This window comes from Lissotriton vulgaris, chromosome 7, assembly GCF_964263255.1.
Source record: "Lissotriton vulgaris chromosome 7, aLisVul1.2, whole genome shotgun sequence".
NCBI classification, from domain to species: Eukaryota; Metazoa; Chordata; class Amphibia; order Caudata; family Salamandridae; genus Lissotriton; species Lissotriton vulgaris.
The window spans coordinates 1,570,525,586-1,570,552,577 of record NC_141695.1 but is presented as its reverse complement, the minus strand read 5'-3'; the positions used below and the strand labels follow the sequence as shown (position 1 = coordinate 1,570,552,577).

Sequence of the window (26,992 nt, the reverse complement as noted above, 5' to 3'; positions counted from 1 at the left end):
TTCCTTTTAACATGGCACAGGTCACTTTATTCCTTATAATATATGGTCAGACTATCCTCATTCCCACAATCCGCTAAAATCCTTTTGTGCCTTGCTTTTTCAAATGAAAGAGATCGTATTGGTGTGTACATGAAGAGTTAAAGCAGAATCTCTAGTACAACATTGTACACATCTAAAAGCAGTTCGAATTTCTCTAAAAAAATAGTTGTCTGTTTATTGTAAGTCATTTTACCAAATGTATATCAGAATTTGTAGAAAAAATGTTGCGAGAATCTGTCTTTCGGTTTTTGCTGGTCGCTAATCATTTTAGAAAAACTTGAACTTTTGTAAATTCTGTTTGTCTTGCCCAGTTTTAAGTTACTACTATTCGCGGCATTACTCACTAATGCACATAAACAGCTCTGAAGGGAAGAAATGAAGGCCAGTTCTAGAGTTCTTTCTTTAAACTTCAAATTTACAGTGACCTGCCTTTCACTTTGGCTGCTGGCTCTGGCAGCAGGCTTTATGACGTGACCATTTAAATGTAATCCGTGATTACAGTTGAGTAGTTAGGTCGTGTTCTTATTACAGGAGTCTAAAGAGCCGTCACCACTCGACTGTCATAAGGAAATGAGACTTACTTGTATACAGTGGATACAGGCTCTGTCCCACGTACTATGTAAAAATAACACAGTCTTATAGTCAGTCTTCAATATTTATTCTTTCCATACCTATTAAACAAAATCGGCTAGTGCAAAAATGCTGTTCGTCCTTGCAGCACTTGTCCGACTGATAGTTACAGCTGTTTTTCTTATGTTTCAGGACTACAGTGTTGACGAAGATGCTATGATGAACGATGCTCTGATGCGTTCTTTGATGGATAAATGAAGATCACCTCCGCTTCTTGCATTAAGATTTGGCTTGTGAAAGGCCATTCAACTCTGAGTCTTACACAGCTCTTTCTGAAGCAGAAATTATAATGTTGCAAACAGTGTACATCTAGTTTACTAATTTCGTTTTACCAGGAGTCCTATATGTCCAGATAGCAAGTAGTAAATAATAGATTATAAAGGAAAAATCATATATTTTTAGTTAGTGAGTCTTGGCTATGGAGCTATTTGCTGTTAAAAGTAAATACAGTTGGGTTTACTTGTAGTTAACATTTTAATTTTGAAATAAGTCGTTTTGCAGCAGAGATCTGTTGGAAATTCACATATTTTACATACTGCGGCTACGTTGAAGTTGGATCCATGATCGTGTTAAGCAGCTATAGACTGGAATGTGTGCAACTAGAGCATGTTGGCAACAGCAGTAATTGCGGAATCCTGTCTGATTCATTGTCACCCTCTCATGTTTTTGCCGCCATCATGTGCAGTCTTGAAACTGTCTGGCATGTCATTCTTGTGTGCGACATTGAGATTGTTCATAATGGAAAATCACTTGTCATGCCAGTCATATTTGTCTGCGTGTTATCCGTTACATGGACAGAGAGAGATTCTTCAAACACAAAGTTGATGGAACTAAAACATTTCTGTTATGCAACCTTTGAAGAAGCTCTGCGGTGTAAATATTATGTTGTGGAGTCTAAAGTGAATCAGAGATGTATTTATACTGCTGCAAATATCCACCAAAGTGAGACAGAAACTGCTGCTTTCTTGATAACCATTGTGTTTTCTAAGACCTGAAAGCAACTCTATGGTGATCTGAACATATTGCAAATATGACCACCTTTAGTGTATCCCAAACTGAGGGTCTAGGTTTCACCTACAATATATTGTAGCTAGGTTACAAAATGTGTCTCTTACATTACCCACCTATCTACAGACCATCTAAATTTTGCATGCATGTTTTCTGAAATACTTATCTGGAGGGCTATGTGGGTGTGGGTAATAAGGTGTATCACAGTGTTAGCCTTATTTAATACATTTGGCAGTGGCAAGAATATTGAGCATGTGGATTAGAGTAAAATGTGTAACTGTGCACCAAAGTCTTGGGCAGAAGCAAAGAGTTGGCAAGACCAAGAACCTGCAATATGATGCATGACCTGCAGTTTAAGTAGTCTGAGCATGTTTAAGAAACCTGTTCAGCAGTAGGTTTGCAAACCTCTGTCCCACCTCCTCCATTTGACATTGCTTGCCTCTCAATAGAAAGGATTTATATCTACCCCCTATGTGTGTTGCAAAATAAGTGACTTTTAACATTGGTAAGGTGGCAGCATGTGCTTATAGTTCCGAATCCCCACCTTGTCGCACTCCTAGACAGGGGTGTTTGATGATAAATAGACTGGGACGTCGATGGCATATTTGGTTATATAGAAAAATATCGTAAGACTGTTTCTGCTCCAACTACCAGATGGCTTTAATATGCAAAGTGTGTAAAATAGTAATGGACTCAAAGCGGTAAAATGAATGTTGAAGGTAAGTCATTACTAATACTGTAATGGCTGTTAAGCAGGTTGTTACTTAAAAAACAGCTGCCATTTCTGTCTGTAAGTAGGTTATGCTTTACAGTAATGCATAAAATTTGTGAGGGTTCTTGCACACATTCAAAGTTTGGGCATAAAGCTGTGTTCATGGGGAAGACATCTGGTCTGGGCTATACACAAGTTTAATGCTTCAATATTCATTTATCAAATCATATGCAAATAATACATTCTCAGCGTTGAGGATGGCACAAGTCATAGATTTATGACATTTTTACCTTTTCAACTAATTTGTCATGTGTCTTCTGCAACCCTTACCATGTTCAGTGCCCTAGAGACTTATACATGTTAATAAGATATTTAATTTTCTTGAAAGCACTATTAAATATATAATACAACATTTAACCTTCACCATACAAAGATTCTTCTCATATTGCTCCTTTCTCCTTAAATCACAGCCTACAGTCTCGAGATATTTTCATTTGCACTTTCACACCCGGAAGTATAGCTTTTTTTCATTGAGTGCGAATTGCGCATGTACTTAATTGCTACTTCCTCTTCAACTTGAAACATTGACAGCAAGATTGGATGTAGATAGCAATTTAACTCTGTTCACAACATTAGGAATTAAAAGGTATCTGTGGTACTTTTTCTTCGATTTCTGTAATCCAAAGTATCAACCAAAATTCAACCTCCTTTTGGGTTTTTCTTGGTTTTATAGCATGTGACAGTGTCACATTGATAAGTGTTTAGTTCATTCCAGTTTCTGTTTATTCCTAATGGAAGCTTGTTTGGAGATGACTTTCCTTGTCAAAATTAGAGGAAGAACGTTATTTTTTTAATTTCATCTAGTTTTTTTCTGTTTCATAAACACCAAAAAGAACTTTTTGTTTGACATATGTTTTATCTAGTGCGTGCTCTTTCTGCCGGCTTTAAAGAGCTGGTGTATATTTAACCCCAACTCAGTGTTGCTTATTGCCTTGGAGTACATTGAAACTTTAGAATTAGAACCCATTATCATCTCTTAGATACTGTGCTTCCACTGCCACTGATCTTTTCCAGGACCAGCCTTAATTTGTCTAGCGAGGGATGCATTATCCTGGTATAATGTACCCCGGTCATTTGTAATGTCTCACAATAAAGAATAACACGACAAACCTGTGTTTTGCTTCATTAGTTTGTCAAGTAATGCACTGATAACTGAAGTAGGGAAATGCTGTGGTAAGAATGTGTGTGTTTATTTAAGCTGAGTGTAAAGCATCTTCCGATAAAAAAAGAAATCAATCCAAAACCTACATTTCAGTATAACATTTTTGGGTAAGTGAGGTTGTGGCTGTCAGGACGAAGCGCAGCATGTATTGGAACTCAGCAGAAAGAATGCCTTGGTTCAAAATACAGATACTAGAGGTACCATGGAGTTAAAAGAAGGTGCCGCATACATTTAACTAGGCACATTAATGTACCTTTGTTGATAACACTCTGGAAACACCATATGAAACATGTGCCATTAGATAAGAAGCAATAGCCGGCTAGAGTGATGTAGCATGCTGAGAACATGGGAAGGATTACTTGGTGAAGAAAATATTGAGTCTGTCTGCACGGATTAATGACTTCACTTTTGAAATAAAAATGTTATTGAAAAGGAGTAGCACTAACTATGCTAAACTGTCACATAACTTTTAATAAGAAGTACAATAAGTCTCAGGAAGTGATGGCCTATGGTAATGTGTAACAATAATACAACTAATGTAATAAGTGATGTGATAATGCAGGCGGCCATTTAAGCAGTTGCATAAATGTAAATGGATTTCTGGAAGGAGGAGTGCACAACCTTCTTTTGGAAGTTAATTCATTCGAATTTCTTTTTAAGATTAGCTTTAATGGCTCTTTATTACCATTGATGGCAAGTCTTTTGAACACATCAGCAAACAATGGAGTTGGGGCACGAAATCTATATTGCGGGTTTTGTAATTGGTGCTTGGCAAGAAAGGATTGAATAAAGTGTGGAGTTTGGCTGTCGCACCATATGTATGGGTTTCCACATTTCATAGGTGCTTAAATTTGATAGGAACCTTTCCTCACATTTGCCATGAAGGTCGCAGAGAGGTAATCGAATTTTTACTGTGTATTTAAAAATATACCGTACGGGAAGAAAAATGCATTGCTGTGTTTTATTTTCAATATTGCAGCAACAAAATGTCAACAGGAAATGCTTCAAAAAGACCAAGAAATAAGTTATTATTGTCAACATTAAAACCAGCAAGTCACATATGACAGAATTTGAACTGATACAAAAATGGTATGCTTTGGGATGCTTTGCAAGTATTTCTGTAATACGGCATGCAGCTAACCAGGTTTGTGCTAATCCATTTCATGTTGTTTTTTTCAAATACATTTTATTGGTTTTAATTCTACGAGAGGCTCAAAGCCACAAACAAAACTTTTAGGTAATCACAAGTCCCGTTCATCTTACAATGCCGTTGTTGTTAAGAAGATCCATCCACGGGTCCCTGTCTGTCAATCAAACTACGATTCAGAAAAGGGGGTGGTGATGAACAGAGTGTCTGAATTAAGCAGACCACTCTTACCCAGTCCAAAGATCAGGGCTTGATTCATCACCGTTTTTTAGCTCACTGCACCAACCCAGCTCAGAACTTGGCTATATGCAAATTAGTCCGACCCTGGCCCAGTGCATCATGGGAACAGGGCAGACCAAACTACCAAGCCAATTCTTATACTGGGAAGGAAACAAGCTACCGGGGACCGGTTTCTGGCATTTCAGCCGTCTTCGGCCCGGCTTGCTTGAATCCTGATGGTGCAATGAGCAAGGGACTCACATCTGAGTATACCCTTCCACGCTTATGGTGGACAAAAACGATTCAGAAAAGGGGGTGGTGATGAACAGAGTGTCTGAATTAAGCAGACCACTCTTACCCAGTCCAAAGATCAGGGCTTGATTCATCACCGTTTTTTAGCTCACTGCACCATCCCAGCTCAGAACTTGGCTATATGCAAATTAGTCCGACCCTGGCCCAGTGCATCATGGGAACAGGGCAGACCAAACTACCAAGCCAAATCTTATACTGGGAAGGAAACAAGCTACCAGGGACCGGTTTCTGGCATTTCAGCCGTCTTCGGCCCGGCTTGCTTGAATCCTGATGGTGCAATGAGCAAGGGACTCACATCTGAGTATACCCTTCCACGCTTATGGTGGACAAAAACGATTCCGAAAAGGGGGTGGTGATGAACAGAGTGTCTGAATTAAGCAGACCACTCTTACCCAGTCCAAAGATCAGGGCTTGATTCATCACCGTTTTTTAGCTCACTGCACCATCCCAGCTCAGAACTTGGCTATATGCAAATTAGTCCGACCCTGGCCCAGTGCATCATGGGAACAGGGCAGACCAAACTACCAAGCCAATTCTTATACTGGGAAGGAAACAAGCTACCGGGGACCAGTTTCTGGCATTTCAGCCGTCTTCGGCCCGGCTTGCTTGAATCCTGATGGTGCAATGAGCAAGGGACTCACATCTGAGTATACCCTTCCCTCACATCTGAGTATACCCTTTCTCACTGCACCATCAGGATTCAAGCAAGCCGGGCCGAAGACGGCTGAAATGCCAGAAACCGGTCCCCGGTAGCTTGTCTCCTTTCTGGTGAAGAATTGGCTTGGTAGTTTAGTCTGCCCTGTTCCCATGATGCACTGGGCCAGGGACAGACTGATTTGCATATAGCCAGGTTCTGAGCTAGGATGGTGCAGTGAGATAAATAACGGTGATGGATCAAGCCCTGATCTTTGGACTGGGTAAGAGTGGTCTGCTTAATTCAGACACTCTGTTCATCACCACCTCCTTTTCTGAATCGTTTTTGGCCACTATAGGTGTGGCAGGGTATACTCAGACATGAGTCCCTTTCTCACTGCACCATCAGGATTCAAGCAAGCTGGGCCGGAGACGGCTGAAATGCCAGAAACCGGTCCCCGGAAGCTTGTCTCCTTTCTGGTGAAGAATTGGCTTGGTAGTTTAGTCTGCCCTGTTCCCATGATGCACTGGGCCAGGGACAGACTGATTTGCATATAGCCAGGTTCTGAGCTGGGATGGTGCAGTGAGATAAATAACGGTGATGGATCAAGCCCTGATCTTTGGACTGGGTAAGAGTGGTCTGCTTAATTCAGACACTCTGTTCATCACCACCTCCTTTTCTGAATTGTAAATCAAACTAGCCAGTCAGTATCTAGTCCCTTCTGTTGTATCACTTTTCTTCTCCTCCAGGTTTCAAGTGAACAGTGATGCATCCATTTTGTCTAATATTTTCTTACATGTATTCCAGTAACAACTTCCCACATGAATAGCCCTCTGCCCAAATACATTATTTATCGATGATGTCATAGATGTAATGAGTGAGGTAGTAAGTTGGGAAATTACCGGTGCGTGGTGAGGACGCAAATTATAGTTACTTTAGAGCATGAGTTAGTTTCTTGATATAACTCTGACTATAGCTGCTGACTGTCTATTTTTTTGTGTGTGTAAATTCTGACTCAAGCCCTCCAGAATTTCGGTATTTGCAAAATGTGCAATCAGCTAAAGAGCGAGATTAATGCAATATTTACAATTTTGGCTGCAAAAAAAGTCTTCTGGATGAGAGCAAAAACAAGCATTTGCAATGCAATCGGTCTTGCCTTTGGGTAGTCCAAACAGCGGACGGTCCGCGCTCTATAAAAAGTGCCTCTCGCAACGGACCATAGCCATATTAAAGCTGACTGGGTGAATGTCCCTTTATCGCTGGTACACCTTATTGTGGTGTGGCCACAGAATTGGTATAACAAAGTGTCACCATACCTTTGATACCCTACATTGTCCACAGAGAAGCGCACTCATCGCAATATTTATTGCTATTTTTTTATCTACCCACCGTGGCAACTCTGTCGCATACCATACCTTGATTCCCTACATTGTCCACAGAGAAGCACTCTCATTGCGAGACTTATCGTTTGCTGAAACTTCCATGTGCTATTTTTTATCTACCCGCCGTGGCAAACTCCGTCGCAGATATTTGCAGAGAGTGCCTGATCTCCTGCGTTCTTGCCCCGAAGAAGTCCTTTACATTCTTGCCTTTGGGACCTTATATGTATTTAGCTATGCAGCACATTAGCCTGCGTGCTGAAACATCTATTGTTGTTTAACATGGAGGGCAACTAAGCACCAAACTGCTTGACATCCCAGGTATGGGAACACATGTAGACCAATATTGCCTTTCAACAGGAAATGGTATAGTCCAAAGCTGTTTTTAATATAAAATCAGGGTCTTCGGTGGTCATATCACAAAAATACAAGATTTGAAAAAAAATATTGTCTACGGGTGCTCGCGGAAGACAATTTCTATGGACTTGAATCTAGAGAATGCAAAAGTGATTCTGGTATTTTACTGACCTCTGCTGGTCGTTTTCTTTCAAGAAAGTTAACTAGAGGCAGTTGCCAGATTTTATTTTTTTAAGTCCCTCAGCACAAAGCAATTCTGGTATTTTACTGACCTCTACTGGTCGTTTTCTATTAAGACAGTTAAATAGAGGCAGTTGAACAGAAAACAAAAGTCCCTAAGCTGAAGCAGACAAGTCCTAGGGCTGATCGCCAGAGCCCACAAAGTACATACACATATAAGTATATACTAAAGTATATACAAGAGATCTCGAATGCTCGACCTAAAAATGGACCTGTAGCACACAGTCTCCGAGAGAATACAAAATGTGCAACTGCTGTGCTTTCGTCCGGAGCAAACGCACAAAACAATCAGCCACTGCCATATCTGAGACACTGTGAGACAGACATGTCGGCCCACATTACTAATATTTAGGTTGGGCTGCACAGAAGATGTCTATAGTCGAGGTTCATGTTTTGAAAACGCTGTAACTGTTAGTTACCTTAAATACAGGCAAGCCCTGGGCAAACGTAATTCCTGCCTGAGATCTGACTTTCTGTTGCAGTTAAGAAGGAATTTATACAAGACCACTTGAAGACAATGTACCCATCAATGAAATGTGAGCCCTCAGAGAGAGAGACAGATAGAGAGGGTGAGAGTTTTAAGTCTATTTCATGGCTCACAAAGCACTCGGGTACTATAAAGACATTAGGTTTCATTAGCGTAGACACAAATAACTAAAAAGTCGGAAGAGACAGCTTTGAGGGAGAGAAGTAGTGAGAAACAGAGAAAGGAGCCAGACAGGCAGAAAAAAAGATGAAGGGAAAGAAGCCTACCACAGAGAAAAGACCGAGAGAAAGAGAAAAGATTCAGTGGGGTGGGGTAGATGGAGAGAAAGAGAAGAGAGACCAACAAACAAAAAGAGAGACCTTGTAAGGGAGAAGAGGGACTATCAAGAGAGAAAGGAGATTAACACATTAAACGCTGCGCAAATTCCGCTGCGGTGCTGGCATTCTAATTAGTGGGCGGGGTTCGGACGGCACCTGTCTGTCCTCTGCACACCCCCACCATACACATCCACCGTCACGTGGGACGCCCGGGGTCCATCCGCAGCATCGAAGGGGTTAACCAGTTAGAACTGTGGTGAGACGAGCGTCTCTTCCGCCCTGGCAGAGATCCTTTCGAGGAAATGTTCACATAAGATGCTCTAGCGATGAGATTCCGATCAGACCTCACACCATTTACCTGTAAATGATTATTATTTATTATTATTATTTATCGATTTGTTAAGCGCAGTTGCTGCCCAGGGGCGTCCAAGCGCTGAGTTTAGACAGAGATGTGACGGAGCAGAAGGGAGGACTAGAGGGGCTTAACGAATAGTGTTGTTTTCAATTTCTTACGGAATGAGAGGAGGTCGGGTGTGGATCGAAGAGCAAGGGGGAGGGCATTCCAAAGCTTGGCAGCGTTCAGCGAGAATAGCCTACCCCCGGACCTGGCTCTCTTCACTCTGGGTACCACTGCCAGACAAGCACCCATAGACCGGAGGTTCCTTTTAGGGTGGTAAGGGGTGACAAGGCTGTTATTGATTGCTGATCCGGTCTTCCAAAAGGCCCGATGCATAATACACAGAGCCTTGAATGCCACTCTCTGTTTCACCGGCAACCAGTGTAGGTTTTTTCAGTCCCTGTCTGACGGACTGGGATCGTGGAATCTGGAGTATGGTACGCGCTGCGCAGTTTTGTACCACCTGCAGCTTCCGGAGGGTCATCTCAGGTGCCCCCAGGTATAGAGCATTGTTTGAGTCCAAACGGGATTGGATGAGGCCTTGTACCGCCACCTTCTTGGCGTCCAGAGGCAAAAGTGGGAGGACCTTCCTCAGCGTTCTTAATAGGCCAAAGCAGGTGGCAGACAGCTTGGTGGCCTGAGTGGAGAAAGAGAGCTTGTTGTCTAACCATACTCCCAGGCTCTTAACACTGTCCTTGGGGGTGGGGGGTACACCTAGACCACTGGGCCACAAGGAGGCAAAGGGTACTGGTGAAGCTGGACCTAGGAGCATGAGCTCTGTTTTTCCTCCGTTCAGTTTGAGGGAGGAGTTGGTCATCCATTCCCTCACGTTCTCCAAGCAATTCAACAGGCCGGCCGATGATTGCCTGCTGTTCTCTTGGGCCAGTGAAACCACTAGCTGGGTATCCTCGGCGTACGACACGATTTTAATGCCGTACGGTTCGACTACCCCCGCCAGTGGTTTCATGTATACGTTGAATAGTACAGGGCTCAGTGACGAGCCCTGCGGTACTCCACAGCTGAGAGGCCTGATGGTAGATGTTGTGTTGCCATCAAAGATCTGAAAAGATCTATCAGCCAGGAAGGAACTGAACCACCTTAGTGCATCTCCAGAGATTCCGATGTCCTGGAGACGGTTCAGCAGAGTGGCATGGCTGACCGTATCGAAGGCAGCACTTAGATCAAGGAGGATCACTGCCACTGATCCTCCCTGATCCAGTATCCTTCGGGATTCCTCGGTGACTGCTAGCAAGGCGGTTTCAGTCCCATGTTTTGGTCTGAAGCCTGTTTGGGAGGTGTGCAGTAGGGAGTAATTCTCCAAGAACTGGACCAAGAGGTCATTTATGTGTTTCTCCAGCACCTTGCCAGCCCACGGGAGAAGTGAGATGGGGCGGTAGTTGGAGTGGTCATCAGGATCCAGGTTAGGTTTTTTTAAGAGCGCCCGTACAGACGCTTGTTTCCATGCAGTGGGGACTGTACATGTGGTTAAGGATGAGTTTAGCAGTTCCAGGAATAGAGGGAGGATAGCTTCACCTGCCTGCATCAGGATTTCTGGAGGGGCTGGGTCGCGAGGAGAGCCCGACTTAACCTGGTGTGCCACTTTGTGTAAAGTGTCAAGGTCCAGGAGGGGGAAATGATCAAGATTCGGCTCAGAAGTAGACTGGCCTGGGATGGGGAGGTTTTCCGGGTAGAGTGAGTCAGGCACCTCATGATTTGGGGCCGTGGCTGGAAAGGTGGAGTATATGTTTAACACCTTGTTGTGGAAGAATTCTGCCAGTTCATTACTTTGCTCTTTGGTCTTGGTCAGAGGGGGAGCAGTGACGACACTGGAACATTGCTTTATTATGTTAAAAATGTCCTTGGGCTTTGATTCGGCTTCTAAGATTTTGTCGGATTAGTAGAGTGCCTGGGCTGCCCTGACCCCTTCTTTATAACCTCTGATCGCCTCTCTATAAGATGCCTTTTTTTCCGGAAGGAAGTCTAAACGCCAGGCTCTCTCCCGTTGCCTGCAAAGGCGTTTTAACTCTCTTAGCGAGTCGGAGAACCAGGGAGCTGATTTCTGCACTCGCTTGGAGGACGATCTGCGAAGAGGCAGAAGTGAGTCTAAGGAGTTTGTGATCCAGCTTACGTAGTTTCCATATGCCACATTGGGGTCTGGGCAGGGTGGCGGACGGGTGGCGTCTAGCTCCCGTCTCCAGGATACAGCTGGCTCATCACTCTAGGGAGATGAAGATAAAAGATAACACAGCATGAAAAGAATATCCTATATCCATCTTCCAAGGGAGCGCAGTGGCTGTCAGGACTGACCGGTCCTGCATGTTGTCACAGCACACCAATTCTGTACCTGCTTGCAACAAAGGCTGTGATGTCAGCTTGTAGGGGAGTTTTCAAGTTATACTCTTACGCTTTCCTTTGAAACACAGACTTTGTAAGAGTATTCCTTTAGAATATCAATGTATGGACCTGGAGACATGGAAGAATGCAGGAAGTCATTCCCACTGAAGGAGGCAGATCAGTACCTGGGGATCCCAGTGTACAAATGTATGGGCTAGGGGGAGTGTGTGCAAGGCAGTGCACAGGTGTATCTAGTTTACTCATGTAGCACAGACGTAAAGGGACTGTTGTGATGATGGACTAAATATATTGTCAGAGGGTCAGTCGAATGTTTTCCTATGACCACTACTAAAATCTCCTCTGTTTATTAATAAGGCCCCATCATTCTTCAGTGTTGGGCTCTGCTCCGTGTTACATTGTCATGGTATGTCTCTAAGTTTTTGATTTTCACCTCGGTAAACACAACAATCATGCATGTTACAGAGAACCTCCCATGTAATAAGACTGAGACCCCAGAGCGTGGCTCTGAGTACAGGAGGTGCGATCAAAGTGTACCCACACTTTTGAGAATTACTACTCTCCTCTTAGCTTTAAGCCTTTAAGGCCATGTGCATTCTGCACAAATCTTTTCATCAAACTGTCCCGGCAGTGCTGCACCCCTTAGTATCGCCCTATGTGCCGCCTAGAACTCTTCGCTCGGCTTCCTTGCACCTGGCAACTACGGCAAAAATCAAGAAAGCCCGTAGGGGTGGCCGCTCATTCAGCTGCTTAGCGGCGAAGGCATGGAATTCATTGCCTCTACCCCTCAGACAGAACGACAACCTGATGTCATTTAGGAGAGACTTAAAAACCTACCTGTTCTCAAAAGCGCACTAACTCTGCCCGCAGCCCTACACAGTAATCAATCATAAGCGCTGCGAGGCCTCCGGGTAGTTACGTGCTATATAAGTGGAATTTTTCATTTCATTTAGCTGGCTGAGAATAATTGGCAGTCAGAGTAGCCATTTTGACTATCACCTTCAAGGGGGAGGTGCTTGCAGGCTTCTGTTCTTAAAAGGTCTACTAGTCTTCCTCAGCCATGTTCTTCTCTCCACCCGTGTGAGACACTGGTGGAGGGTGTGTTCACTCTACATATGTAAAGGGAGGATGCAGAGAATTTTGCTACGCTACACACCTCAAACAAATGCCAGGTTTGTGTTGTCATCAGCCTAGCTGCCTGTTTGCTGGGGCTTTAGTCCTAACCCTGCTATTAAAAGGTCTGTTAGTATTCCTCAGCCACGTCTTTCACTCATTTGTGTGGGACATGAGTGGAAAGTGCATGTTCAATGTGCGTGCAGAAGGCAGGGTGAGTGTGGAGTGTGTGTTTGAGTTATGGTTTACCTTAGGGGCACATGGATCCATCTTAGCATTCCTGGGTGTGGGTGGGCATGGTTTGAGAAAGGGCAGCCGAGCTCCATTTGTTTGACCTGCAGACAGGAATCCCTAGGAGTGGGCATTGAACTTGAGTCGTAACCCTGCTGGAGGGGGTGCATTTGGGTTGAGGGAAAAGGCCAACCTGCTGTAAAAAGAGATGAGGGAAATGTGCCCTTGCAAGAGGACACCATCCGAAGAGAGTACCGCAGCTGAGACCAAACTTCTGGATGGCCCAGAGGGAGGAACAATGCTACAGGGTCGTTATGGCGAGCTCCCTCTGTCCCAGGCACCTAGTGTGTTCTCTTGTTAGCCTATGTGCCTCGTTCTCCTCCCTGGCCTACAGGTGGTCAGTGGGGTTGGCCAGATTGTTTGTATATTCTTAGCAAATTCCTTGTAACCGGTGTGGAAAGTTTCTCGAATATTAGCTTCTCCTCTCGGTTTTTCTCAAAGGTTGTGAACCCAGCCCTCAACCAGGAGTTAATGTGAATGTTCATTCTCTAATGTCATTAATGTCGATATTTGAACAAGATATTTGTAAAATAAATAAGCATTTGCAATGCAATAAGACTCGCATTTACACAAGACATATTGCACTGCAAACGAGAGTGCGGGCGGCAGGGGTCGAGAAGGCATGGACAGTGGAAGTGCGGGCGAGGGATGCGAGAAGGCACGGACAACTGAAGTGCGGGGAGGGGAAGAAGACACAGGCAACGGGAGTGTGGACAGGAGGGGAGTGAGAAGGCCTGTACAATGGAAGTGCAGGTTGGAGGAGATGGGAGAAGGCAAGTACAACGGGAGTGCGGGTGAGGGATGGGCAAAATAGTGCTCTAAATATCACGTACCGTACAGTGAAACACTCGAAGTAAAGGACCCAATAGCCATGGGAGGGTACAAATGACGACATGGCCATAATAGGGCGTGACCAACAAGCCTCCTAATCGGAAGACAGCATTTATGAAGGACAAAGACAGAAGCCAATAAAAAATATGGGCGGAGAGTGAGAGCAACTTGTCTCCCATACTCTACTACTGCATGCCTCGCAGAGCGAGCAGCGCATGCACGCTGCCGCTAAAGCCCTGACCTAAAAATGGTGACTTATTGGTGGCAGTAAGCACACTCATCACTTAGTGCCGCTGTACAGTGCCTCAGTGACCGTAAAGTGTGGCTGGTAGGAGGGAGTGGACAGGGAATGTTTAAGTGACAGCACAAACTAGTGAGCACACAACAGACTGCGTGTGAAAGTGACCTGTACTTTACCACAGGTGAGTGGGTTAATTCGAGTCAATTTAAATATCCACTTTGGTCAACCATTTCACTGCCACTTCTGCCGCCACTGGGAATGACCAGCTTAAGTTACTGGACTTAGCTAGCCTAGGGAAGGAGTGTTAGGTTTTTTTTTCTCTGGTCCTTAACCGTGCCAGTCAGATCCCAGCACAATGTTTCATATATCTTTTGCTGACCCAGATTAACTGCAGTGCTCAGAGCCTCCTGAATTTTGACAGGTCCTTTGTTTGCTGTAAAAACCCCTGAGCTTGATGAAGGATTCCACAAACGCTTACGAGGCACAGGGGACTTACTTAGATTGTAAAACAATGTATTTTAAAAGAATCTTGGACAATGGGTTAAGCCTGAAATACTATTCAGATGAATGGCTAAAGTGGCGAAAAACGCTTTGGTCCATCTGGCTAGCAGGGAAGCGGTTTCCAGTGGGAAATGTTCACCTGGGCAATTGTTTATTGAAAATCACATGTACTTGATTTCAGAGAAATGGGCCTTAAAGAGAAGTTATCTGGAGATACCAGAGAAGCTTATGTATTTTTTAAATTGTACTTTGTGTGTGTAATTGCAGCGTATATATTTGGTCGGAGTTTAGCACCGCAGACGTCTTTGTGTCATGAGGACATCAGGTTGCAGTCCTGATCTTTCAGTTTAGAAATCCTCCTATCGGGTGCGTTAGTCCTATTGGTTTCACTGAAACGAGGCAAGACCTCGGTAAAGAAAAACCCTCGACTGTAAGAAGTGTTCCTGCTGGCATTTAACAGTGGCATAGCAAGGTCCGGTGGTACCCAGTGCAGAAAATTTCTTGTCACCCCCGGCTTGACAAAATGGCAAAAATATGTGCTCAAAACACATTTTTGTGCTATTTTGTCACCCCTTCAGTGATGACACTTGTCACCCCCGGCTTGACAAAATGGCAAAAATATTTGCTTAAAACATATTTTTGCCAATTTGTCATCTCCTTTAGTAATGACACCCAGGACGGCCCGCACCCCCCTCCCACTGGCATTTAGTCATCTTGTAGGCAGAGTACAACGCAGCATTTTGATTGGGAGTGCTGATGCTTTGAATGTGTACCTTCTAATTTAACTGGGTCTAACAGCAGACTACCTACAGTAGAGCTTTGGTAGGCCAGCAAATCACTTTCTGTAGTCTTCAACGCTAACTCCTTTTTTAGGTCGAGCTGACGTTAGCATTCATGCGAAGCATGAATGCTGTCAGCTCGACAACTAATGCTATCCGTATTTAGGAGAGTGGACACCAAAGTGTCACGAGCTTTCCCAGTGTCGGATTTCACCGCGGGAGCGCGCAGCATTGTCTGCAGTGGCAGTGGCAGTTTCGCTTTTTTTTATTACTTTCGTTTTCCCCGAGGCTGGCTTGGAATGAACAGGCTTGCTGTGAACATCATGAGTAATTATTTGCAAGGTGGCTCGTAATGAACATGCACACTGGTATCCCTTTGAAAACACTTCTTTGTAAAGGCACATTTATCATTATTGGAAGCATGACAGTGAATAAATGGGTCAAGCTGCTGGTTTATTTATTATTTTGGCGTCATATTTTTTGCTGTTCGTTTTCCCCGAGGCTAGCTTGGAATAAGCAGGCTTGCTGTGAACATCATTTGTAATTATTTGCAAGCTGTTTCGTAATGAACATGCAAGCTTGTATCCCTTTCAAAACACTTCTTTGTAAGGGCACATTTAGCGTTCTATCTCGTATTGGAAACATGACAGTGAATAAATGGGTCAAGCTGCTGGTTTTATTATTGTGGCGTCAATATTCTGCTGAGCACTATGCATAGATTATGTTTTTTGCTCTTACTCCTTTCGAAATACTTCTTTGTTGTGCTCTCTTTTAAAGTACAAATGGCTAATTATGAAGCTGTGTTTTTATTAATCTTTTCAAGCTGTGTGGTTAGCGTTCCAACCATTCTCGGAAGCCTGACGGCAGCGTTAGCTGTTAATGCAATGATTTCGAAGCTGTGTTTTTATTAATGTTTTGAAGCTGTGTTTTTATTAATCTGGCGCCATGGTTAGCGTTCTAACTATTTTCGGAAGCCTGACGGCAGCGTTAGCTGTCAATGTAATGCTTACATTTAAATAATGTTGTCCCTGTTTGCGTGCACTGCGTGTGTGTTTTCATTATGAAGTAGGCGGGTATCGTTTACAGTAAAGGCACATTTAGCGTTTTTTTATTCCGTATTGAGAGCATGACAGTGACTCCTTTAAATAATGTCATGCCTCTTTCTGTGCAATGCCTTTGCGTCCTAAGCACTTGCTAGTCGGATAATCTTTTGTTATACTCAGTTGGCGCCACTCGTTTAAATAATGTTATTCCCGTTTGCGTGCAGCGCGTGTGTGTTATCATTATGAAGTAGGCTGCTAGGCTTTTACAGTAAAGGCACAATTATGTTTTTTATTCCGTATTGAGAGCATCACAGTGACTCCTTTAAATAATGTCATGCCTCTAGCAATGCGTATGCGTCCTCTTGTTACTTTCGTTTTCCCCTGAAACAAACATGGTTTGCTTCTGGTTTTGCCTGTAAATCAACAGGTGTTACTGTGACATACTCAATTTTAGAAGCTCTGAAAGATGAAGGTTGATTCTACACAGCCAGGATTCAAACCTATGAAGTGCACATTTACATATTTCAGCAATTATTGTTTACCTCTTCAGGCTATTTTACCTGCACCCCAATCGTACCCTTGATATGCAGCTTTTAGGCTACTATAAGAGTATTTTTCAAAACTAAAGGATCAGGCAAATAGGCCAATTTCAAATATTTAAAAAAAATCGTGTTCAAATAGTGATATCTCCTGGCTAAACAGAATTACCAAAGGTAAAGTGAGAATATCAGGAGTTCTGTAGGTTTCAAGTGCATGTGTGCGCTTAGGTATACAGCTCACTGGCCTCATCCACCTATATTAAAAGAGCGTGGGGGAACAATGAAGCCCTAAACTTAGGCCATTTTTGCTCATCATAGATTACACTACACTTTATTCAATCTAATCTTTGTAGAAGCAACTAGATAACAACTGGCATTCAAAGAAAACAGCAAATGTGATTAACAAAGCACTACTGTATCTCTTGGAAATAAGAATGCTGTTCGAGCCCAGCTGCAGACTCAACGATACTGTGCTGGCATGCTACCATACATCCAGTCAAATGTCAGACAACAAGAAACAACTGCCTGCTGAACAAGCTAATTGCTGCGGCAAGAACACTACATTAAATACCGTATGAAAATCAATTATAATTGCACTCATGCGTAATATTTTTTTTTAATTTCATACAAATTTATATAAATAACAGTGGAAATAATTAATACCGAATCAACCAAATCAATTTTCTATACATAAATATTGTTGCGTAGCTTGGTAAGTAAGATTAGGGTGATGGGGGTAGGTTTCAGATTTTCAAAGCAAGGGGAGAGTGTGCTTTTGTGTTTTTGTAACAATGTCTTGTAAAAGCCGACATTCACCTAAGCATACCAGACTGAAAACCTCTGTTCCCAACCATTTTCCAGAAAATGTATTTATTAGGGGTGTAACTCTCCCAACTCCCGGAAGCTACGCCCCTGCTAACTGGCGACGTTAACATAAGAGATAAAGTTTTGAAGAAGACTATGTTAATACACAAGTGAACGTAAATGACCAGCATGTTTCGCTAGGATGTAACTCTGTTCGATGTGGCACTTTTGTAGGTGTAGGAGTGACCAGCACCTTTGTGAGGAGATAATGGGGCAGCACTTACAAAACATATCTTAAGCGTGAACAACATCGAGGCATGCTACTGTGCGCCTAGAGTGCACGGGCAGCCGCTGAATAAGCATGTCAGTGCAGTGACAGCTCACGTGTTGAGCCGCTCACCGACCAGTGGTTGGTGGTATTAGTCACAGGGCAGTAACGGCTCCCAGCAAGCACAGCAGGCCACTCTGCGGCGGCGTCCCTCAATCACTGCACCCAGGATGACAGCTCAGCCCCCCTCCGCACCTTCTAGCGCTGCCTGCGGCGGGGCGCCGCCCTCGTCCTCCTCCTGCTCCCTCTGGCGGCAGCGTTCCGGGAAGCTCCGGCGCACCCGCTCCCACAGCTCCCGGTCCACCAGGGTCTCTTCCCAGCTGCGCTGCCGAGGCCAGTTGGAAATGCGTGTGCGGCAAAGCGGGCAGCACAGGCTAGCCAGCTCCCCGGTGCGCTGGAAGCACAGCAGGCACATGGAGTGGCGGCACGGCATGGTCACCGGCCGCAGCAGGATGTCCAGGCACACCGGGCACATGGCATTCTCTCGGGAGAGGGGCTCCAGCCCGCTCTCCGAGGCCTCCCCGCAGGCAGCTGCGACACTGCCTGGGTCCCCACGGGTGCGACTCACCGCCGCCATTTTACGCCCCGCTCAACGGCCGGCGGCCATCAGCAGGGCTTCAGCGCGCCCGGCCCCGCCCCCATCGTTAAACGCGCGGGAGGCGACACCCGGCCCTCTGAATTGGAAACAGAAAGCACAGCGCGTGACCCGCAGGTTACACTGCTGCACACGAGCCAGCCCGAAGCAGCTGACCGTTAAACACGTACCCGCCGTAGTGATAGGAATATTCCCTGTAACAACATAGGGGAAAAAGTAAATGCAATTTTCATCTTCCGTTTAATACAACTGTCTTTGGTGATACTCAAATGCACGTTATTTTTTGCCCATTTTAACTGGCAACTGTATATATTTAATGCTAAATTTAAGAGTTGCTGATTTTTTTTTTAGAAGTAATTATAAAAGTAACCATATTTTGTGCGGAATGTGGCTGACGATGCTCAGTTTGCAGGCAGCACTTTACATTGTATTGTGGCTGTCTCGTTCCTGCACCGGCTGGATGCCACGTTTTGGGACACGTCTGACTTCAGACTAGTGAGTTCCGGACCGCTGCCTGTTAAAATAAATACATTTATGTATTTTATTGCGGTTTTATATAGCGCGAACTCGACCCGAAGGTGTTAGAGCGCTTATGCATGAGCAACAGTTATGTTACACAAGGCCACATTTGTTTTATTTTGGTAGGAGATTGATTTGCCTAGAATCACAGGCTGTTGATTGCACAATCCACAAATAATACATGTAACGAATACGTTCTTGCTTTTTAAGTTCGGTTGAGTCGTTTAGAAAGCAATGGTGATAGAAACGATTATTTTTAAAATTAGAGAATTTATTTTACGTAATTGACACACTCATGGCACATTATTAATCCCAACAGAAATTGTTTTATTAGTGCGTTCTTAAAACTGAGAAACTGCCCAGTCCCCCACTTCGTTGACACAGGTCGGTGTTCTAAACGTTCTGTCAATATAGGATTGAACACGACAAGGGTTCCAATTTCCATAAAAAGACAGGGTTGTCCTTTTCGTGTGTGTATTCCCCTCGAAAGTAAACGTGATCTTCATATAAGGTACGTATCCAATATCAACCGAGCATACTGCTAAAAATATTCAGGTAAACAACCTACTACACCCTTTTCTAAGAAAAGTTGAAATGCTTTTTTCTCGATTGGCCTCCCTGGCCCGACGAAAACTCCTTTGAATGGTTGCTGAGCTTCAGCCAATCGCAGAGGTGAGGGATCATTTCAAAGAGACTAACAGTGAAAACGGACAGAGGCCTGGCACGATCAGCCGCCATCTTTGTAAATGAAACCGAGCCCATGGGTTGAAAGGAAAAATTGTTCAGCTATCAATAGAGCGCGATACCATACGCTCGTATTGCGCACATCTGATTCGTCAGCCATTATATCAAAAACACATCTTTATATGTCTAGTATATATGAACAATTAACATCATAACATTGCATCTTTTTTCCTTTATAATCACTCTTAAAACAAAAATAACGATTTTTTCACTATAGATTATTAAATTTCTTCGACAAATAACTGGTGTTAGGTGCTAAATATTTTGCCTTATCTCGTGCAAGCAGCATAGCAAAACAAAACATAGCATAGCATAGCATACAGCATCACCACAGCATCACTCAGGGGCACCACAGCATCACTGAGGCCACAGCATCACTCGTTCGCCATCACAACATTACTCAGCGCCACCACAGCATCAATCTGTGCAACCATTCAACAAAACCCGGTTCAAATATGTTCTCTCAATATTTCAAGCTTTATTACAAATGTAACAAATAGATGTTAAAATTTCACTTCTGTTCTTGGGTTTTCTTCATAATAAAAAACTCTGAGCATAATCTTCACAAAAGTTATTTACAAAACTTAAAGCTATTGCCATTATAAATTACAATAACTTTTATTTAAGTACTATTATTGAAAAAAATTAAAAGCCATTGTTATTTGTAATATCAATACATGTAAGTCACGTAAATACAACACATATTGCATTACAAATGCTATAGGTGTCACGTTTGCGAAAGTTATAACTATTGGCATTGTAAATGACAAAGCTATTTTCAAAAACAAAACATAAATAAAAAATTTGTCATTTACAATACCAATTGCTCAAATTTTCCTAATGCGAGACCTATTGCATTGCAAATGCTTGTTTTTTTAGTATTCATCTAGAAGTTCCAAAGACTGTCTTTCGACTTACCAATGTCCCATAAAGTAGGCAGCTCTTCTAAAGCATTGGACTCAGCACGTGCTGCCCCGTATACCTTGGGTCACCTACAGAACAGGGCCTTGTGTTGACAGTCAAACACTGAATGTGAAGGGAAGATTACAAACAGCAGGCATAGGTACCACAGAATGTTCATAGCCCATGCGCATGCATTTTTCCTGCGGAATGCTTTTTTATCAGGACCTAATAAATGTCGATAAAAAAGGCCCTGCCAAAATGCTGCAAAAAAAGCGCAATAGCACGTCGCAAAATTTCCATTTATGTGCCGCAATATTTCCGAATACATTCTGCAATATTCTGTGGCTCATCGTTCTGGCCCCTCAAAACAGTAGACGCACAAGGCTTTTGATGTTTTAAAATAAGAACTTATTATGTATATTCAGCACACAAACCATATGTATCAGAATGATGGAAAGTGTCCTGGTAATCGTATTATTGTGTGTGTATATATAAATAAATTGTAATATGTACTGTAGTAGCAATTTATAGTCAGAAGAACCTCAGGAAAAAAAATGATTGTTCATCTGAGCTAAGTAATGAATGGGCCTACCTCTACCTAACATCTCAATCTACCGTATTACCAACCTCACTGGTATTGTATTTGCCGAATTATTGCCCTTTTACCCTAACTATTTTATGCCAAGCTATACACGATCCCCATCTACACTAGGAAGCTTCCAGGCCTGTACACGAACAACAGCGGATCTGCATTTCCCCCAAGCAACCCGCCTTTGTGTCTGCTCCTGCCAAATTCAAAGGTCCCTTCTAAATCTTCTATATCTTTCTCCTCAATTATACTCTATGGAGAGTGAAGGGAGAATTTGTATGCAGTCTCTTGTATTTGCCCACAGAAAAAAAACAAGGCCTCAGTCAGTGACCCGTCCAACGGCACCCAAATATATGAAAGGTTTGCTGTGAGCCGGGCTGTGATTGCTTTTAAAATTGCTCACAACACTTAGCTCTGTGGAGTGCAGAATGCTCTCAGATATAGTTCTGTTATTTTTGGTAGCACAACTGAAGGCTTCTGATAAAAATGTCAGTCTCGCACACACTTCGCTGTTATTACAACCTTCCACATATACACTCTAGTTGGTGTACTCATGTATGCCATACAGATGGGTGTAATTTGTATGTAACATACATGCATCATCGGTAAAGCTCTTCAACATGCTGTCAGGGAGCAAAGCAGAGATGGGTAAGTCCATAGCAAGGAGACACGGCAAGTTAAATATCAGACTGCCCAAGGAATAAATTGTCATCACAGGACAAGAGGCAAGCAGAGTAAAAAGAGGTAAGAAGAGGCAAAGAGAGGTACAGGAGGCAAGCAAGGGTACAGGATAAGAAGGTTTGACCAAAGTAAGGGATGTATTAGTATAAGCCAAGGGGGCTTTTAGTAGCTTAACACAAGCTCTTTGGACTGATACCAACAGATTGCTTTTAACAACAGGCTTACAGCAAAATCATAGTTTGGGCCTGTTGTTACAGAGACTGTTGTACTCAGTGCGAGTTGGACCAAGACTGACAACAAGACTGAGACAGGCAAGATTTGGCCGCAACAACAGAAGTCTCTCCGTTACCTGAACAGAACAGAAACCCAACCAGAGGTCTCACCGTGGTGGTTAATTTGTTTAAAAAAAAGTATGTGCTGGGGCTCTCGTCGGGAGGCTGCTTGCACCTGCCCATTAGTCCTGTTAGAGGTGCCTAAACCAGAACAACTACTAACCATTAAAGTGGATGCGGCATAATGGCCAGAGCTGCCGACTTCAGAGCTGGGGAGCCAGGTTTCAGTCTCTGCAACTGCTCTGCTCAACATCCTGCGATTCGGGGCAAATCCCTTAATCTCCCCATAAATGAATGTGTCCTTAACTGGTCCTCCTGAAAAGTGCTGGTGTTGATGATTAAGTGCCGGTACTTAGCACTGGAAACCACTGGCTCAAATTAAGCACTGTCTCACTGTAAACTGAGACGGGACTGTAACAAACAGTGGACTGAATTTGAAATGGAACTGAAAACCAGAATGGAAATAATAACCAGCTATAGGAAATATAAACAAGCACTGGCGTTGCCAATAGGTCTCGCATTAGGAAAGTGTGAGCTATTGGTATTGTAAATGACAATTATTTTTTTAATATGTGTTGGCATTGAAAATATATAAATTAATAGCATTGTTATTTACAAAGCCAATAGCTTACACTTTCCTAATGCGAGTCCTATTGGCTATGGGAATGCTTGTTGTTAGCCAGCAAGGACAGTGCTGTTGTGGTGTTGAGTGATGCTGTTATGGTGCTGAGTGATGTGGTGGTGTATTAGAGTGATGTGGTGGAGTCCCAGAGTGATGTGGTGGAGTCCCTGAGTGGTGTGGTGGTGTGCCCGAGTGATGTGGTGGTGTCCGTGAGTGATGTGGTGGTGTTCCTGAGTGATGTGGTGGTGTCTTTGAGTGATGTGGTGGTGCCCCAGAGTGATGTGGTGGTGTCCCCGAGTGATGTGGCGGTGTCCCTGAGTGATGTGGCGGTGTCCCTGAGTGAAGTGGCGGTGTCCCTGAGTGATGTGGTGGTGTCCCTGAGTGATGTGGTGGTGTCCCTGATTGATTTTGTGGTGTACATCAGTGGTGTGGTGGTGTCTCTGAGTGCTGTGTTGGTGTCCCTAAGGGCGAGACCTATTGGCTATGCCAATGCTTGTTTTAGGACTTGTGCCCTATCAGCACATTCCTTTTAGAACTGCAGTCTGCCGGTGCCGGTCACCGGCAGGAGCCAGCCCACTGCTTGTATTTATGCTCTTCGACTGATGCCTACCACGCACATGGCCTTGCACATAGTATACACCATCACGATCCACTAACAAAACACATTAAAACTTGAGCATCAGAGCTCTGATCAATAGGAAATCCCATAACCTTGCGGACAGGGTAGATTCAGAAAGCCATAAGAGACCATACACGTGGCAGGAAGGCGCCATGCCGATGTTGGTACAGTGATAATAGTAAACGGGTGGAAATTACTACATGTACTTTATATTCTTATTAATATTGTTATCAAGTCTGTTCGGAAAGCTAAAGTACACAGCATTTAAATGAGCCGCCAATTATGAATGCGTTACTGTTGTATTTGATCATCACTTGCTCTCCATGATTATATACTGAGCCAGATGTGGAGCCCTTGGACAGGTTCTTCATAGCACGACAGAAGTATTTACAACACTATCCGTCATTCTCATTGTAATCTTGCATTTTCGTGCTTTGAATTCATCATAGTTGGTTTTGCAGTAAACAGGAATAATCTCTCTGGCAACTCCGGCCATCCAAGAAATCTGTGCGATTCTAAACCAGTCACCCTGACCACACCTTTCATCCTTCCAAGGCAGACAATCGTGTGAATGGCCAAATCACTTATTCTCCGGTGCCTAACAAAATGAATGAGTCTGCGTGGGACGCAACTCAGCGCTCAGATAGCCTTTAGGTCGAGTTTGCGCTATATTTACATGTTAACTTAAAAATATCTTGGCAAACTGTGTTTAAACGTTTAAAATACCATAGGATAAGCGTGTTTGCCTAAGGCATAATAGAGTGTACAGAGGGGATCCGTAGAAAGAGACTGCACAGAAGGAAGAGACTGCACCTAAGGCATAATAGAGTGTACAGAGGGGATCCGTAGATAGAGAATGCACAGAAGGAAGAGACTGCACCTAAGGCATAATAGAGTGTACAGAGGGGATCCGTAGATAGAGAATGCACAGAAGGAAGAGACTGCACCAAAGGCATGGCAGAGGGGATCAGTATAAAGAGACTGCACATAAGGAAGAGACTGCATCAAAGGCATAATAGTGTACAGAGGGGATCAGTAGGAAGAGACTGCACCGAAGGCATGGTAGAGGGTACAGAGAGGATCAGTACGAAGAGAATGCACACAAGGAAGAGACTGCACCGAAGGCATGGCCGAGGATATAGAAGGGATCAGTAGGAAGAGACTGTACAAGGAAGAGATTAAACGCTGGACTCCCTTGTACCTCGAAAAACATTAATATCGTCTTGTGCAATGAAAGCTACTGCTGATGGGCCGCGCTCCAGGGCCCTCGGGCCAAGCTCGTGCTTTATAAATCTGCCAACGTAAACAAACGAAAATAATCACATACCGGCCTTGTAATTAGGAAGTGGTCTGGCTGCCGTGCGAGGGAGGGGTGTGTAACACGAGCCCGTGCTTAGGGCAGGCTCGAGCTGGCAAGAGAAGCCAAGAACAAGTCGGGTTGGGGCGGGAGAGTGAGAGAGTGGGAGGGAAGAGCTGGAAAAGCCGAGAGAGAGGGGAGGTGCTGGTGTGGGAGGGGGGAGGTGCTGGTACGAAGAGACTGCACACAAGGAAGAGACTGCACCGAAGGCATGGCAGAGGATATAGAAGGGATCAGTAGGAAGAGACTGCACAAGGAAGAGATTAAACGCTGGACTCCCTCGTACCTCGAAAAACATATTAATATCGTCTTGTGCAATGAAAGCTACTGCTGATGGGCCGCGCTCCAGGGCCCTCGGGCCAAGCTCGTGCTTTATAAATCTGCCAACGTAAACAAACAAAAATAATCACATACCGGCCTTGTAATTAGGAAGTGGTCTGGCTGCCGTGCGAGGGAGGGGTGTGTAACACGAGCCCGTGCTTAGGGCAGGCTCGAGCTGGCAAGAGACGCCAAGAACAAGTCGGGTTGGGGCGGGAGAGTGAGAGAGTGGGAGGGAAGAGCTGGAAAAGCCGAGAGAGAGGGGAGGTGCTGGTGTGGGAGGGGGGAGGTGCTGGTACGAAGAGACTGCACACAAGGAAGAGACTGCACCGAAGGCATGGCAGAGGATATAGAAGGGATCAGTCGGAAGAGACTGCACAAGGAAGAGATTAAACGCTGGACTCCCTCGTACCTCGAAAAACATATTAATATCGTCTTGTGCAATGAAAGCTACTGCTGATGGGCCGCGCTCCAGGGCCCTCGGGCCAAGCTCGTGCTTTATAAATCTGCCAACGTAAACAAATGAAAATAATCACATACCGGCCTTGTAATTAGGAAGTGGTCTGGCTGCCGTGCGAGGGAGGGGTGTGTAACACGAGCCTGTGCTTAGGGCAGGCTCGAGCTGGCAAGAGACGCCAAGAACAAGTCGGGTTGGGGCGGGAGAGTGAGAGAGTGGGAGGGAAGTACTGGAAAAGCCGAGAGAGAGGGGAGGTGCTGGTACGAAGAGACTGCACACAAGGAAGAGACTGCACCGAAGGCATGGCAGAGGATATAGAAGGGATCAGTAGGAAGAGACTGCACAAGGAAGAGATTAAACGCTGGACTCCCTCGTACCTCGAAAAACATATTAATATCGTCTTGTGCAATGAAAGCTACTGCTGATGGGCCGCGCTCCAGGGCCCTCGGGCCAAGCTTGTGCTTTATAAATCTGCCAACGTAAACAAACGAAAATAATCACATACCGGCCTTGTAATTAGGAAGTGGTCTGGCTGCCGTGCGAGGGAGGGGTGTGTAACACGAGCCCGTGCTTAGGGCAGGCTCGAGCTGGCAAGAGACGCCAAGAACAAGTCGGTTGGGGCGGGAGAGTGAGAGAGTGGGAGGGAAGAGCTGGAAAAGCCGAGAGAGAGGGGAGGTGCTGGTGTGGGAGGGGGGAGGTGCTGGTGTGGGAGGGGGGAGGTGCTGGTGTGGGAGGGGGGAGGTGCTGGTGTGGGAGGGGGAGGCTGTGATTGCGTGGAGAGAGAGGGGAGGTGCTGGTGTGGGAGGGGGGAGTTGCTGGTGTGGGAGGAGTGCTGCTAGGGGAGGAGAAGCCTGATGCCGGATGGGGGCGGGAGAGGCTGGGCTTGCATGCGATGCGAGTGCATGTTCACGTGAACTTCATGAAAACCACGGGGCTGAAAGCCCTTTGGTTTGAAGATGTTTTCGCCACATGAATTCTCGCTCCGCTCGATGCGCTTGCGCACATCGATAGGTCGCGAGACCTAAAAACCTAGAGCAGGAAACTGGACAATTCAAAAGAGTAGGATAGGAGGACTGAAGACAAGTTCTAATCTAGCACTAGCTCAGGAACAATATAAGTGTTGAGGAGTCAAGGGAAGACCAAGGCAAGAAATCATAAACACGGCTTTTTAAATCAAGAACATAAATTCTGAGACTGCAGGTTGTGGTCAACTGAAACGCACCCATTAAGGACCTGTTTTTACATAGAAACTGGAACTAGAATAAAAAATTTGCTAGCATTCACACAAAGAATTTTCAATTCTATTATGGACACGGAGGCGAGGATTATGCTTT

At 44.5% G+C, this 26,992-nt stretch overlaps 1 protein-coding gene across 1 annotated transcript in view; it reads left to right on the top strand.

Annotated features, from left to right (window-relative positions):
• RNF114 (ring finger protein 114) overlaps positions 1–3,558 on the top strand; it is a 96,664-nt gene extending 93,106 nt beyond the window's left edge. The window contains exon 6 of the mRNA XM_086932471.1: positions 802–3,558. Coding sequence (XP_086788597.1) covers positions 802–867 — 66 coding nt within the window. The 3' untranslated portion in view covers positions 868–3,558. The remainder of the gene's footprint in view (positions 1–801) is intronic.
• The last annotated feature ends 23,434 nt before the right edge of the window (positions 3,559–26,992 follow it).